A 10,266-nucleotide genomic window follows, 5' to 3' on the forward strand; every position below is an offset into this window, starting at 1 on the left:
CCGGGTCCATATTTAAACCAAATTTCTTGTTATCCTAGCCCTAGGGAGTAAACAAAAGGGAAAGGGATTTCACCCATTGGGTATCTTTTCATTAAAAAGGGCATTTTCTAAAATTCGTGTGCCTGAAATTTCTCTTGTCGTCAGTTGATTTTTGCTATTCACGAGGCCAAGGTAGGGACGACGTGAGGTGTTGCAGTGATGAGCGTCATCGAGGTGCGGCATCCTAGGTGGAGGCGAGGAAGAAACTTAAGTGGTGGTGGTGGGGGGGGGGGGGAGTGGAGTCGCCGTGTTCCTGCAAATCGAAGGGGTTTATAGGAATGGCCGTGGTAGTGGCCAGCAATGACGGTGGGGGAGGTTGAGGGGAGGGCGGGGCGATGAAGCAGTGCGCGGTAGTGCCCGCCGGCCGTGGGTGGTGGAGGCAAGCGGTTGGGGCGGGGTAAGCTGGAGGTGCATGAAGAAGAAGAGAGAGGGAGGTTCAAGATGAACAATGATCTATTTTGGGTCGTTCGATAGATCTGGCGGTTCCTGGGAAAATGACTGACAACTGAAACGTTTTCAGACACCTAACACATAGAGAGTCAAAAAGAAAAATGTTGATTAGTCACCTTTGTATGATTGTTCCAAAAAAAAAGGTTGTTGGTATAGTTTTCCCATGGAAAAATAGTAATATTTTTCGTCACTTTTTTTTGGTCGTGGGTCAAAATCCCACAAAATATGGGACCGACTGACTATATGTTACTTGTCTAGAAATATATTTTGGGTAAATTGATTTTCTGGATCATTAGATTAAAAATCCAACGGGGTCGATCTGCTTTTTCTTCTATCTCCATCCATCTTCATTTTCCAACCGTTCCTCCTCCCACAAAATTGACTTACATGTATAGCTGTTGTGACAAAATATAGCAAGGTGCAACAAACCGGAAGCGAATTTTGCGGGACATGAAGAAGAACAAAAAATGCATCTATCATTCTACCATGGGAAAACTAATATTACTATTTTTTCCAGTTTTGTTACAACAAATTGCACAGGGAAAGTAACAATAAGTTGCTCTATATGGTGCTACAAGTGAACAAAATTACCTTGCTTTCACTACAACATACATACATATATTCAACGAGAAAGAAACAATGTAACGACGAACCAAAGTCGAACCAGTCCCTATTATTGATAGTCGGCATCGCCGCCAGTGGTAATCCCGGCCTGCTGCTGGATGACGAGGATGGACACTTTGGACGCGAACTCCGCGGTGGCGAGCATGTCACCGAGCACGCCGAGCTCCGGGCACTCGCTCCACTCCGAGAGGCCGCTTGTGAGCGCCGACCCCTCGACGTCCCTGTCCTCCCCTCTCCGTCCGACGATGACCAGGTCGAACTTGTCGCTCATGGACCTCACCACCGACGCCGTCCCCTCCCCGTCCTCCACCGTCTTCTCCACGTACACCACCCTCTCGTCGTCCCTGTACCTTTGCCAGAACTCCTGGAGCACCTCCTCGTCCCTCACCTCGTCGTGCCCGCCCATCCCAACCCAGTTCCGCAGCTTGATCCGCACCACCGTCACCGACGTCCCCCCGCTCTCCGGCATCCTCGCCGCGTACGCCAGCGCCTCCCGGTCGTCGGGTCCCCCCAGGAAGTAGAGGGCCACCCTCTGGAGTAGGTTCCTATTGGACGCCGTCGCGCACGCGGACCCGGACGCAAGGCCGTGGTCCACGAGGATGGCGACGGAGCAGGGCGCGTACTGGAGCACGGCGCGGTTGGCGGAGCGGACGGCGGAGTTGGCCGTGCTGCGCGCCCCGTCAGAGGACTTGTGGAACGGGAGGAGGATGAGATTGGCCTTCCGGCTGTGCGCTAGCGAGCACACGTCATGGTGCATGGAGCTGTAGGGAGACTGGGCGACGTAGGGGCTCACCGTCACCGCCCCCGGCGCCGCCTGCTGCTCGAAGTGGCGGAATGCGTTCACGATGCGGTCGGACGGCGATGACGCGGTGGACGACTTCTTGTGGGGCTTGAGCACGGAGGCGGCGCGGCCGACGAGCTCGGTGAGGTGGAGCACGATGAGGGAGACGGGGAAGTCGTGGTTCGCGCCGGAGGCCTCGAGGAGGTCGATGAGCGGCGCGGCGTGGTCCTCCGTGTAGAGGCAGGCCATCACACGGAGCTCCGCGTTGGGCCGAGCGCCCTCCATGGTCCGCCGCTTGGCCCTTGCGAACCTCCCTGTCGGGTCGTAGAGGAGCTTGATGAGCGGCGTGGCCGCCGCCGTGATGAGCACCATGGACAACGTTAGCGTCGAGTAGTGCTCAGCAGTGGCCTTCATTGTGTCTCCCCAGTTGTTGATGGCGGCCACCTCCACGATGCCCCGGATGTTGAGCATGAGCGCCAGAGCCGTGGCCTCTCCGATCGGCATGGCGAAGAAGAGCCCCGCGGCTATGCAGCCCACCATCTTGCCGGCGACGCATAGGGCCACGAACAGCTCCAGCGCGCACCATTTCTCCTCGTGGCCGCCCAGCTCTGAGAAGTCTGTGCGGTAGCCGGCGAGCGCCATGTACACGGGGAGGAAGAGCGCGATGAAGAAGGAGTCGAGCCGCTCCGTCATGGTGGCGCCGATCGGCATGCCACCGGGGATCGCGAGCCCCAGCATCATCGGCCCGATCATGTACTTGAACCCGATCACATCCGTCACCAGCGCCGACAGGAGCGCCGCGATCACCACGACGACGAAGGAACCCTCCGATAGGAGGTCACCCGCCGGGGTGCGCTTGTAGGCGATGTAGCGCCCGGCGGGGCGTGCCACGAAGGCGACGAAGAAGACGAAGCCGACGAAGGAGGCGAGGATCTTGGTGGTGAATGCCGGCGACTTGGCCTCCGTGACGAGGAACGCCGCGGCGAAGCAGGCTCGGAGGAACCAGGAGGTGACGTCGGTGATGAGGGACGCGGTGAGCGCGATGCGACCGAGCTCGGAGTTGAGGAGGTCGAGCTCGGCGAGCGCGTCGGCGATGACGGGGAAGGAGGAGAGCGAGAGGCGGACGGCGATCTCGGTGATGAGCGACGAGCCGCGGAGGTCGGCGGGGAGGGTGGGCTGTAGCATGTGGAACACCGGCAGCGTGATGGCGAGCGGGACGACGGAGCCAGCGAGGCCAACGGCGACGGCGCGGCCGCTGGGGCGGCGGAGCAGGCTCATGTCCGTCTTGACGCCCATGGAAAACAAGAAGAGGATGAGCGCGACGAGCGAGACGCTCTCGAGGATGTAGGTGCCGCGCTCGGAGAAGAGGGCGCCACGGAGCTCGTGGTTGCGGCCGAGCACGGAGGGGCCGAGGAGGATGCCGACGAGCATGTGGGTGACGAAGCGGGACTGGCCGAGGCGGCGGAGCACGTGGTGGGCGGCGGCGGAGAGCAGGAGGATGAGGGAGACCTGGATGAGGAGGAGCGGGAGGGAGAAGCGCAGCGGCTGGTCCCCCAGGAACATGCCCTGCGAGTTCACCAGGTTGTTGTCATAGCATGCCGCCGCCACGGGCTTCACCGTCGCCGTGGCATCGGCCGCTGCCTTGGCCGCGGCCGCTGTCACGTTCACGGCGGCGTCCGTGTCCATTGTGGCTCGACGAGCTCCGGGCTAGCAACGCATGCAAACGCAATGGAGTGGTGGCGACTTCATGCATGCATGGATGGTGGTCCTCTTCTTGTTTGGCTGAGCTCGAGCAGGGTGAGAGCTATTCTTAGCCGTGTGGACGGGAGGGAGAGTAGAGGAAGAGATTGACTCTTCTCCCGGGTTCCAAATTCAAACAAATTCCTCCCCGTTTGGCAAAGCTTGTAAAGTAGGACCAACTTTGCCCATCATAAAAACTTGATTCCTACATAATCCAAGTATTGAGAGGGTGTCATCTAACCAATCACATAACTTCCAAAAAGTTTCTCTTCCCTGTTGACCACTTCCTTTCGCAAACATAAACCCCATACCAACTACATTGTCAGAATCAATTAGCAAGGGGTCCACGACTGAAAGAATTGCCCGAGCTGCCCCATAATGAAACCACCGGTACTCGCAAATATCTCAATTTTCCATTTCAGTTGGAAAATGCAGTCAGATGTCACAGTATCTTAATTCAAATCTCGACCTTTATGACATAAATGTTTCAGCGACATTTCAAACTCATTGTTTTCAAAATCTCAAATTCAAATTAGAACACAACATATTATCCAAATGAAGCAAATATTTCAAATAAAATGATGAAAAGATCCTACGGAGCCCTTTAATTGCACCACTCTCCATCAGCTTCAGTCATGGCATTTGCATTGGGTGCTCTCATGTACTCCTCTTCAAAGAACTAATCACACCTTTGTACATTTCTTCACACGGATGATGACAAGATCTTCTTCAATGTGGGCATATTCATCTGCATACTTTTTTTTGCCCTAGTATTCATCTGCATACTGACCCGAAACTCCATATGCATTGCCATGACACACTTCTGAATCGCACTTGCGCCAAGTTGTCCAATTGCATTCCTCTTCTGATGGAACATACCATCATGCTGTTCAATAACAATTACTATGCGTATAAAAATCTCCGTCGACATTATGAACCGTCTTCTAAAACGTATACACACCCCAAGTATTTTGTTGTTCAAAATTACTCTTTCAAAAAACTACCACAAAATTGGTTTGTTGTTCCAAAAAACCTTAGTCTCCAAAGGGTTACATTTTAAGCCTTTTTATGACAAGGAGGGCCCGCCAGTCAGGTCCACGTCGGACACGGCTGATGGCGTGCATGGCTAACGGCCGTTAGGGCGAGCCGTTCCGACCAGGTGAAAAGTGGTCGATGAGGGAGTCTCGGACTAAGGGGTCCTCGGGTTGCCAACCTGTTCTCGTAGGCCGGACTGGTGGGCTGCCTATTGATCGTCAGGAGCAGGATGGACTTCGGACAATACCATGCTCTAGAAGGGAACCTCCGGAGACTTGGCGTATACTCCAAGTCTTTCTTGGCTTAGCTCGTGTGCTCATCCCTTGGTGGTAACCGACATATGTAACTCTAGGTACCCCTGGTGTCTATATAAATCAGAGGGTTTAGTCTGTAGAGGGGGAGAACCACCATCTTACTCATATATGGTTTAGTTCATCCGATCTCGCAGTAGATCAACTCTGTAATCATCATATACACACATCAATATAATCAAGCATGACGTAGGGTTTTACCTCTTCGAGAGGGCCCGGACCTGGGTAAGTGTTGTCTCTGCGTTCTTTGTTACCCATTGATTCAAGATCCACAGCTCGGGACCCCCTACCCGAGATCTGCCGGTTTTGACACTGACATTGGTGCTTTCATTGAGAGTTCCGTTGTGGGATCATCAAAGGACCGATGGCTCGCTTAGTCATCAGCAAGGGCATCCGCACCGCGGACAACTTCATACCCGGCCAGCTCTTCGCGTTTGGCGGCGTTGTTCTGTACGCTAACTCGACCGGTCACCTTGACCAGATCGATAGTCTTGCCCCTGGACAGGTAATCCGGTTTGGCAACCTGGAGTACGCCGCTACGCCCGGGGCGATATGATCTTCACTGGATTCTCAGCCTTACCTGAGAAGCCCAGAAATTCCAAAACCTCAACTTCGAGCCTTCTCCCCGACCCTATCCTCGGGTCGGCCTCTATCCCGGACCTGGCTTTGAGCTCGGATCTGACCCCGACTTCGGACCACAGGTCATTCACAGCCGAACACACCCCTTTTACCAACACGCCGGAGGTTAACCCCGAACGACGTTAGGGGATGGGGCCATCCGACCTCTCGCTATTAAACGAGGCGTTAGATCGGATCCTGATAATGAGCATCACAGACGGCTCGTCCTCGGTGTCGGTGTTAAAACCGGAAGATCTCGGGTAGGGGTCCTGAACTGTGCGTCTAAGAATCGAAGGTAACTGGAGGCAGGGGACACGATGTTTACCCACGTTCGGGCCCTCGTAATGGAGGTAATACCCTACTTCCTGCTTGATTGACTTTATGAGTATAAGGGTTACAAGAGTTGATCTACCTCGAGATCGTAATGGCTAAACCCTAGATGTCTAGCCTGTATGATTATGATTGCCACTACGGACTAAACCCTCCAGTTTAATAGACATGGAGGAGGCTAGGATTGTACAGAGTCGGAACTCTGCAACAATTCTTCGGCACGACGCACAAAGAGATCTGGAAATTGCTCTTTAAATCTCGAAAGTCGTGGCCAGAGACGTCCGAAGACGTTGGTCTTGACTGCAACCATCCCCCCCCGGGTAAAGGCTAAGCTTCCGCCTATAGCTTGGTTTGTTAATCCAAGGGGATACAATAACCGTTCCATCTTTTGAACAGGTCTGGACAAAGAAGGCGAAGCGAATCAGGTGTCCGGCCCCCCTTCCTGAAGGCTCAGCCGATCCTCTCCTAATGAGGATGCTGGTTCCGGCGCCATACCAGGTGCCGGTAAGAAGGACAAGAAGAAGAAGAACAAGGGGGCCGAAAGTGGCCTCCACCACGAAGGGACCTCGGACGCTATGTCCGGAGGGACCGAGGCTCCCTCCTCTCACGAGGGAGACGAAAACGAGGAGGAGGAGGAGGAAGAAGATAACCCTCCTCTCAAAGGGAAAAAGAGGGCGGACTCCGCAGACCCGGAGGCGAGGGCGTCTAAGAGGGGAAAGTTATCCCTTTCGGATGACTCGGATTCGAACACCGAGGATATCCCCAAGCCCCGATCCCGGACCAAGCCCCTTGCCAAATTCTAAATACCTGAGCACGCTTTACATACATCCACTCCTTTATGAATTGTGAGGATAATATTAAATCATGTGTTTCAGTCCGGCCCGCGATCTCCCTCAACAATCCTCCTCGTCAGGGGATTTGCTGCCGGAGATGATGGAGAGCGAGACGCCTCCGCAAGTTTCCTCGCCCCTAGGGCGGATGACATCAAGGTGTCATCCCAGAGGATTTCTCCGGATCGTCGAGAGGTGTAGGGAACCATCAATACAGCACCGAAGGGTAATACCTCGGCCGTTGAGGACACGGGGGGCGCGACCCCCATGAAGGCCGGGGATGGGGGCCCTGGATTGTTCGGCCCCCAGCCGAATGCCGCTCCGGAAACAAATCCGGAGTCGAGTGAGCGGCCCCCTTCAAGGGAGGGGGGAGCGCCTATTCTTGCGGCGACCTCCATGAATCCGGAGGCACCGAACACGCCGAGGGACGAACTGCAGAGTGCGTCCATCTTGGAGGAGCACCGTACCTTGATGGTTATGGTGGCTGAGAAGATTCAGTCTGCTAAAAGCGGGCTGAATGAAGCCTTTAGGAGCCTACTAACAGTCTTCGAGGTAAGCGATGTAATGTCTTTAGCCACTTTCCATATGGAAAATATGCCTGTGTATAGATAGTAGCCCCTGAGACTCTGGCCGACTCATGAAAGAAGGGCGAACAGAGGATCTATATATATCTACAGGAACTAACATACTTAATTGGCTAAAAAAATAGGCTTCACTGTTAGCGGCAACCGCCCAGGCCGCGGAGGTTTCCGAACTGAAGCGGCAACTGAAGCAGGCCGATGAGGACATTGTCCTTATTAACAAGTGGCTCGACGAGGCACAAGGTATGTTGCGAACATCCCGTTTGTGCCTATATGAATGTGCGAATGCGAAGTTGCAACTTAGACTCTGTTATGTGTGAAATTGCAGATGGCGCTGCTGAGGTCGAGACCCTCAGGGGTGAACTTGCTCGGGCCAAGGAGCAGGCGAGAGTGAGCAATGCGGCCACTGATAAAGCGGCTGCAGATTTGAAGGCCGAACAGGCCACCCGGCGCCAGGTCGAGGAGCGGGTATCTGTAGTAGAGCAAGAGCTCAAGGACGCCGCCCGCAAGTGCAAGTCCCTCGAGGAGGAGAATAAAGCTAAGGCAACTGAGCTCGCCAAGGCCCTTCAGGAGGCCAAAGAGGCGCAGTCCGAATCTAGGGCGGCTCGCGAGGAGATCCGGCAGGCCGGACAGATAGCGGCTGGTAAGCCCTTTCTTTTACAGACGAAGTTTGGTGATCGGAGATATGCCTTGCTTAATCGACTATGGAGTTCTCTAGACGCTTTTGCGGATCTTCCGAAGAGTGCCGCCGACGCCGCGCAATTCTTCCAGGCTCAGGAGGGACATGCGATGGAGAAGCTGTTCTGGTCACAGTTCGCGGAGCGGGAGCGCCCGGCGCTGCTGAATGACCAAATGGTGCAGTGGGCCGAGCTGCATAAGATGTCCGGAGCGGCCATGAAGGACGTCGTAGTTCGGCTATGGCCAGCCAAACCCATTCCGAGCAGCTATTTCGGCCTGGCGTGGCGACTTGTTGATGCAGTGCCCCGAATCGGTGCAATCAAGCGATCGGCGTGCATAGAAGGTGCACGGATGGCCTTCGCCCGCGTCAAGATGCACTGGGCGAAGATGAAGGCTGCCGAAGTGGCCGTCGAGGGCCCTCCCGGAGGCAAGAACCACCGCACTCCGGAGCGCTATTTAGAAGACGTCCTAGAGGGTGCCCGCTTGATAGAGGGTCAATGCTCAAAGGACATCATGTTCGAATAAATGTACCCGAATTGCCCGGACATTTTTATTGTATATGAGGGCTTTGTAATATATTTGTGCCTTTGTCTGAAAGTTCTTTCCTCCTGTGCGGCCATTTTTGTATTCCTGATAGTTTTCCAGTCGTCGGCTTCGGCCCCCACGTAGATACTACGGGGGTGTTCAGAATAGCACATGATCACACTTGACCCAACGTCTTGGTCCGTGAAGGAGGTGTCAGTGCGGCAAACCAGACAATCGGACTATGCGGCTTTACCATTCTCACTTAGCCATAGGAGTTTGATGATGAGGCTAGTATGTATGCAGCTATCCGGATGCGGATGCGTTACGTATGTGAGCGGAAAAATGGTCCTTCGTGTAATACGGAAACAATTGCTAAAGATATTTATAAGTCACCGAGTGGCTGCCAGCTCTCGCCGCATCATGACAGTCAATTTTCGGCTTTCTCTACTGAGGTGCTTGACCGGACGAGCCAGAAACACAATCGCAGTAGTTCTCCCTTTACTATCCTAGCCAAACAAACGGAACGTAAGGTAGCAAACACAGGAGCCGGGCAAACACATGATTCGGAGCCGATGCATATAATGCCAAGCTCGGGACGCCGAATTGTGCTATAAAGCTCTTCGTGCTTTTTTTTGACGACACATGTGTGGCCATATAGAGCCTCTGGAAATTTGTGCCGAGGTGTGTGAGTGAGACAACGGAGGAGACGGCATACAATCTATGAATAAAGGCGATACCAAATAAAAATTGTTTTCACTGGAATCTGATTGATACGTCAAAACGTGATCTTACAGAGGGCACCATAATCACCAAGGCCATTTTACATGCCGGGGGTCTAAGAAGAAGATGAAAAGCTTATACAGGTTCTTGGATAAAGTCTTGGTCTACAAAATCCTTTGGACCTCCTGCCGCACGTCTACGCCGCTTTCGCCTTGGAGAGAGAGATTCCTTGAGAGGAATGGTCTTCCGCTATTTGTACGAAACCGGGCTCGAAAAGAGTCCTTGTAAGTCCGTAGGATGAATAGGTTTTAATTCACCTGTGGTAAAAGAGAAAAAATAATTAAGGAAAAGGGGAAGTCCATATAGGGTCGAACCGTACTATGGGCATGTCCTTATTGTGCCTCCGCTGATGCCCAAGGTATTTTGAGTGCATAATTATGGACACACGGGACGAATTTCGCGAATGTGTGTGGCGATCGACGGAGGCAAAACTGCTAGTCCAGCTCTGGAATTACCGAGCTGTCAGCATGCGGGACTGACCAGTCTTGTTTAATAAAGTCCGGCGGCTTGATGGTCGATGAGGTGTGCGGCTTGACAGGGCCGCTCTGTACTTCGGCCACGATGGCCGTGGTATGCTCGTCAGTACGGAGGGAGCATTCTGTGTTTCCATTGATTGTAATGACGCCACGTGGACCGTGCATCTTGAGCTTTAGATAAGCGTAGTGCGGGACCGCATTAAAACAGGCAAAAGCGGTTCGTCCGAGCAGTGCGTGATATCCACTGCGGAAGGGGATGATATCGAAGATCAAGTCTTCGCTTCGGAAATTGTCTGGCGAACTGAATACGACTTCCAATGCTATTGAGCCCGTGCAGCGGGCCTCTACACCAGGTATTACTCCTTTAAAGGTAGTTTTAGTGGGTTTGATTCTTGACGGATCAATGCCCATTTTGCGGACAATATCCTAATAGAGAAGGTTAAGGCTGCTGCCGCCGTGCATGAGGAC

General features: G+C 53.6%; 1 protein-coding gene across 1 annotated transcript; it reads right to left on the bottom strand.

The window, feature by feature from the left end:
* Window positions 1-983: 983 nt before the first annotated feature.
* On the bottom strand, window positions 984-3,727 carry LOC123124614 (cation/H(+) antiporter 15-like). Its single transcript, XM_044545201.1, has one exon. The coding sequence runs from the start codon at window positions 3,578-3,580 to the stop codon at window positions 1,163-1,165; it is 2,418 nt and encodes an 805-aa protein (XP_044401136.1). The 5' UTR covers window positions 3,581-3,727; the 3' UTR covers window positions 984-1,162.
* Window positions 3,728-10,266: the final 6,539 nt, after the last annotated feature.

This window comes from Triticum aestivum, chromosome 5D (assembly GCF_018294505.1).
Source record: "Triticum aestivum cultivar Chinese Spring chromosome 5D, IWGSC CS RefSeq v2.1, whole genome shotgun sequence".
Classification (NCBI taxonomy): Eukaryota; Viridiplantae; Streptophyta; class Magnoliopsida; order Poales; family Poaceae; genus Triticum; species Triticum aestivum.

What these genes read in the sequence shown, in the direction of transcription:
- LOC123124614 (XM_044545201.1), bottom strand. Translation starts at nt 3,580, where the DNA reads ATGGACACGGACGCCGCCGTGAACGTGACAGCGGCCGCGGCCAAGGCA.